The 5,915-nt window shown below is 34.7% G+C and overlaps 1 protein-coding gene across 1 annotated transcript; it reads right to left on the reverse strand.

The window, feature by feature from the left end:
- Positions 1-406: 406 nt before the first annotated feature.
- Positions 407-3,590, reverse strand: LOC132191758 (putative disease resistance protein RGA3). The gene is made up of 2 exons (XM_059606848.1): positions 1,006-3,590; positions 407-839 (listed from the first exon to the last, which is right to left on the reverse strand). The coding sequence occupies exons 1-2, from the start codon at positions 3,588-3,590 to the stop codon at positions 815-817; spliced, it is 2,610 nt and encodes an 869-aa protein (XP_059462831.1). The 3' UTR covers positions 407-814.
- Positions 3,591-5,915: the final 2,325 nt, after the last annotated feature.

A 5,915-nucleotide genomic window follows, 5' to 3' on the forward strand; every position in this document is an offset into this window, starting at 1 on the left:
TACGATATCATTTAATTTCTCTAAATTTTTTTCTTTTTGGCAATCACCACCTTAAAGTTTTAAAATTCTTAATTTAATAATGCTAACTTTAATTTCAATGTCACTTATACTGTTAGATTCTGAGGTTAAGACAAAGCCTTATTATACCCATATATAATTAAACATTCTAAAAAAACACATGGAACCATGGCTTGGCTATGGCTTAGCCGACAAAATTTTTTTCTTCCTTTTTTTTTTTTTTTATAATTTTTAAATAAGAATATTTTAGGTATTGAATTTGCAATGAATTTTTATTGAATTTGCAATGAATTTTTATTGAATTTTTATTTAATAAAAATAAATATAAAAAAATATAAAAATGGTGGACAATCCAAACAACAGCCCCAAAACAACTAGAAAACGATAGTGAAAACAAGTAACAAAATAACAAATGAAAATTGGTCAAATAAATGACTCCACCCCACCCATTGAAAAAACAAGAACAACCACAAGGGGCTGTTATCAACAGCAAAGCAAAGGGTATGAGGCCATACAAACCTACACAAACACTTGCAAGGAGCCCAACTAACGTCAATTAGAGCCAAAAGACTAAAGTCTCTACCTTACAAAACAACAATACAAGAGCAGAGAGACTACAACAAAAGCCCAAATAAGACAACAATAACAGAAACACAATGGAAAATACCAAAAAAACCAACAACAAAAAGTCCCAAATACAGTAGCCCGGCGGTGGGTGAGGCAGTGGGGGCAGAAGGATGTCACTGATCAGCGCGTGGACGTCAGACAGAGGAGCGGCGGCCAGTGACGGGGAAGCTTATGCTCCAGTACTCGTGGCTTGGCTGCAAATGTGCATAGACATAAATTTAATATGAGAATAAAAACCAGGAAAATCTAAAATGAGAATTTCATTGTACGGATTTTACACTCTTCGACTTGACAAATATTGGGATTTGAATCAATAGAGCATTAAGAGTTTAATACCAAAGAAGAAAGAAGAGCCATTACCTCCCATTTTCTTGTGCTGAAGTACTCCATGTGTCCTCGTCCTCATCAAGTTCCAAGTCTATTACACGAGTGATCTTGGGTGGATATTCCGGTTGGCATTTCCTGATCAATTCAAAATAACCACTAGGTTGAAATTTTCTTACCGGAGTGAGATTATCTGTCCACTCTGGAAGAGATGAAAACATGGGACAATTGATAATCTTAAGAGTGTGAAGTGAGTTGGAAGTTGGTAGCCACTCAGGTAAGGCCGTGAAGTTCTTACAATCTTCAATGTGTAGGTGCTGTAAAGTATTAGCAGATACTTGGATCCATAGAGGCAAGACCACCAGCTTTCGTAAATTTATAATCTGCAAATTTCGGAGGCTCAACTTGAGATCCTGATTGTCTTCTCCTTCCGTCAAACTAAGATTTTCACATTCATAAATTATCAAGTCCTCTAAGCCGGTTAGGTGATTCATAATGAGTGCCAAAGAGGTCAATCTTGCACACCGAGCTATCACCAATGTCCTAAGGTTGGGGAGGCACCCGTCCATTCCTTGAAACAAAACTTGTAGGCTTGGACAATTAGATACAAGCAAAAATTGAAGAGAATTCAAGAATCCATTATTCAACAAGCACCTAGAATTTATTGTTACTCCCAAATACGTGAGGCTGATCATGTTCCTTATATCATTGGGCAACCATTTAAGTCTTGTACATCTAGTAAGTCGTAATTTTTGCAAATTGTGCAACTTGCAAATGGAATTAGGAAGTTCTGTGATTCTTCTATTACAAGATAGGTCGAGATATCTTAAATGCTTCAGAGTACCAATAGAACTTGGCAATACCTCAAAATACGATTCACTTAAATCAAGGAATCGCAAGTACTTGAATTTTAAGATGCATGCTTCAACTAAGGACACTGGGAGTGATTCTAAGGCTTTAGTGGACATAACGGTGCGCACCTTTGTTAACTTGTCTAAGCATTTTGGAACTTCTTGACCCAAATCTTCTACTGAAAATGATAAATGACGAACTGTTCTAGCAATCTCTTTGTTGTCTGAGTCTACAACGGAACACTCTCCTTGTGCAACTGAGATTGCAAGATCATGGATCAGATCATGCATTTTAAAGAAATAGATGGGCAAACTAGGATAGTCACCCTCAGCATCTTGGAAAAAAGATCTCGACACCAACTCATTTATATACAAGTCTCCAACATCTTCCAAATCTAGTTTTTTATTAGTAGACGTTTCAAGTATTAGTCCATGTGTCATCCATGATTGAATCAAAAGATATGAATTGAATACATAATCTTTTGGGAAAAGAGAACAATAGGCAAAGCATCGCTTCAAGTGAATCGGCAGTTGACTGTAACTCAATCTCAATGCAGGTAAGATGTCACTCTCCTTTTGTTCTAATTTCCATATCTCATTATCTCTTATGAATTCCCACTCCCGTTCATCAACTTTTGAAAAAAGTAGGCTGCCTAAAGTCCTCACTGCCAACGGAACCCCTTTACATTTTCCCACAATTTGTTTTGCAATTTTTAAGAGATTTGGATGTTGTTCATCTGCTCCTTCCTTAAATGCACATTTCACAAACAAAGACAAACAATCATGTTGGGATAGACCTTGTAAATTGTATGTGAAATCAGTGCTCATAACGGAGGCAACCAACTTACTACGTGTTGTCACTATAATCTTACTTCCTTCGAAACCATCAATTAACAAATCTTTCAATTCAATCCATTTATTGCGATCTTCATTCCAGACATCATCCAAGACAAGTAGAAATTTTGTATCCCTTAAAACTTCTCTCAATTTAGTTTGCAATGTATCCACATTCCAATTGTCATCAATTGTATCACATGCAGATTTAAGGATTTCTTTTATCAATCTTGTAACACTAAAATCTTCGGACACACAAACCCACAATCTTAATTGAAAAAGCCCAACTACTCGTTCATCGTTGTACACCCACTTGGCTAGTGTGGTTTTTCCCAAACCTCCTAATCCAACTATGGAAATTACATCGACATTTTTGCTACCATCTGGGTGCATCAAAAAATTTATGATTTTTTTTTTCTCCTTATATCTACCGATTACAGTTGATGGATGAACAAATGAGTGGGTTGGGTCTCTCAACGGGCGCATGATATGTGCATCTCCACGTATTATGGTGAGATTAAATTGATCCTTCTCAGCAGCAATCTCATCTAACCTCTCTCTAATGCCTTTTATTTTATGAGCCAGTTTGAAAGGGAATGCACGCTTCATAGAAGATGAAAAAGAATGACGTACCTTTGTAGAAGTGCTCCCATATGTGGCAACCGCTTGCTCCCTTAGAGCTTGGTACTGAATTTCATCAAGCAAATCCTCGGCATCAAGAAGGACATCGTTGAGCTGCCCTAGCCAGATTCTCAATAGAGAGTCGCTTGCTTGCTTCTTTTCGGCATCAAAGAGCACCTCTCTAATGATTGACATGGTGCGCTCAAGCTTTCTCAAATCGCTTTTGACACCCCATATCAAGCCAAACTCTTGGTATGCAACGGACCCAAGCTTCTCTATGACCTTTCCCACCGTGATGATGGCAAGTTCAGCCATGTTGTGTAGGTTCGGTGGGGGGTTGAAGCCTTGAAGGAGAAGGTAGAAACTCAGAGAGGGATGCGGCAGCCAGTTGTCGAGGAAGGAAAATCTTATAGTCTATATAAATTGCTTGATGGGCAATACGCGCTTTGCACGTTGAATCACTTCATCGCTTTTCACTACGCAAAGGCAAGGAATAAAAGAGGCAAAGAAAAAGATTTCCACTACCAAAACAAATGGAAAAGACTTGTCATCCCAAGTGGTTCGAGGAAATTCGGTGGAGTACTCGAAGTCAGTCTAGATAGAGGATATATACACGCCACCATTTTTGACTTATTTTCGATCTAAATTACTTGCTTTTTGGCCGTTTCATCCTGGCATGAAAATATATATACCAAAAAAGTTAAAGTAATTAATATTTTCCAACGAATTTAAAATCAATTAAGGAAAGTACATTTCTTTTGAAAAATATTTCCTTAAAAGCAATTAATTCAGCATAAGAAAGAATATTTTTCGATAAAAATAAAAAATTAAAAAAAAATAAAAACCGATTTTGAAAACGAACTCCAGCATGAAAAGAAAAACTCTTAATAATTTTTTTTTTTTTTTTTTTTTTTTTAAATACGGAACTTTAAGAAAAGTTTTCTTAATCTTATTCAATTCTATGGGTAAATATATTTTCCTTTAAAACATTTAATAACATGGTTAATTAAGACGCAACGAAAAATGGGTAAAGAATTGACTTTACTTCTTAGCTGCTAGTAGGCCGACCGACTTCTAAGAAACGAAGTCACAAATTCTGACATGTTGGTTGTAACACCCCCGCCAAATATAAATGTTTTATTTGGCATCATCCATGTAGTATCCTACAACCTTAAATACAGCAGTGAAAATTGCCTTGTATCTTTATTTTATTTTTTTTTTTTTAAAGAAACACACCAAAGGAGTTATCGCTTCATTAAACACAACTTATACACCTACATGTTTTATTTAAATAAATAAATGTTAAACATCTCAAATTTTTATTTCAAAAGTTTGTTATCAAATGATGTGTCACAATCCCATTTAAATATATAATACTTCTCATTTAAATATGAGATGGTGACACATCATTAAAAAATCAACTTTTTGAAAAAAAATTTGAAATATGTAACACTTCTCATTTAAATATGTACATATTGCCAAGCACATTTACACTGTTCGTCAAGCTGTAACGGTGTCTACAATACATACTCAAAAGGGTGCCACATATATACATACGTATTTTTAAGCGAATAAATATGCATATATATTTATTAATAATGTTATAAATTATTTTTTTATTCTACAAATATTCTACAATGTATATGTGGCTGTCTCAACCAATTATTGAATCAATTCTTATTAAAAAAAAAAAAAAATTGAAGGGATGGATGAGACTGTCACATAAGTATTGTGAGATAATTATGGTATAAAACTGTAATATATTGCATTACTCGTATGTTTATATAGTAACTTTTAAGAAATTGGGACCACTAATTGTAATGGATCTCATTCGACTATTGGAAGAGCCAAATGTTTATTTTATCTAAAATGATTCTTCAAATGTTTAAAAAACCTCCTACATTGGATTAGTCAAAAGAAAATGTAAAATGGATATTTGATTAGAAGAGCTAAAAAAAAAGCTAAATGTAGCAGCACTTTTTAAGGGAGCTATTTTATTTTTCATTGTTTCTTACCTGTCTTCTCTTTTTCCCAAATCTTTTCCTACTTTTTCTCTGCAGATTCTCTTTTTCTCAAAACTTTTTCCATTTTTCCTCTCACACGTTCTCTTTTTTCCAAAAATTTTGTTACTTTTAATAATATTTTAATAGAATATATAGAAATATAGCTAATTGGATGTAAAAACATTTAAAAATAGCTTAACTAAGCTAGATAAAAGTGAGTTTTGAAAAGCCATTTTACATAAAAATATGGCTCTTCCATTGAAAATACTCTGAACCCGAGTCACAAATTATTGCATCTTTAAGGGATACGGTGTGGGCGTCCTACTTTTATGGTACGTAGTGTGAGCCTTGCTTTGACTTCTTCCACGTGTAATATCTGATAAACGCATTTGAGCTTTGCTTTGACTTCTTCCACGTGTAATACTGATATAGGCACGTCCACTCAACGTATATGATTCTTATGAGCGGCTGTTGGCCTAAACTCCACGTTGTTTTTGGTTTGATTCCATACAAATGGCTCGTAGTCTTCAATAATTGGTTTTATCAAATTGATTAATCGACGTACCTAGCTCCTTACATCACTCCAACAAATCTTTTAATCCCGGAGATAATCTTGTTTGGTTGTATTAAAGTATCA

This window comes from Corylus avellana, chromosome ca9 (assembly GCF_901000735.1).
Source record: "Corylus avellana chromosome ca9, CavTom2PMs-1.0".
NCBI classification, from domain to species: Eukaryota; Viridiplantae; Streptophyta; class Magnoliopsida; order Fagales; family Betulaceae; genus Corylus; species Corylus avellana.

Coding starts and splice junctions, on each gene's coding strand:
- LOC132191758 (XM_059606848.1), bottom strand. CDS start 3,590: ATGGCTGAACTTGCCATCATCACGGTGGGAAAGGTCATAGAGAAGCTT. Junction 840..1,005: donor TCAGCACAAGAAAATGGGAG/GTAATGGCTCTT, acceptor GCACATTTGCAG/CCAAGCCACGAGTACTGGAG.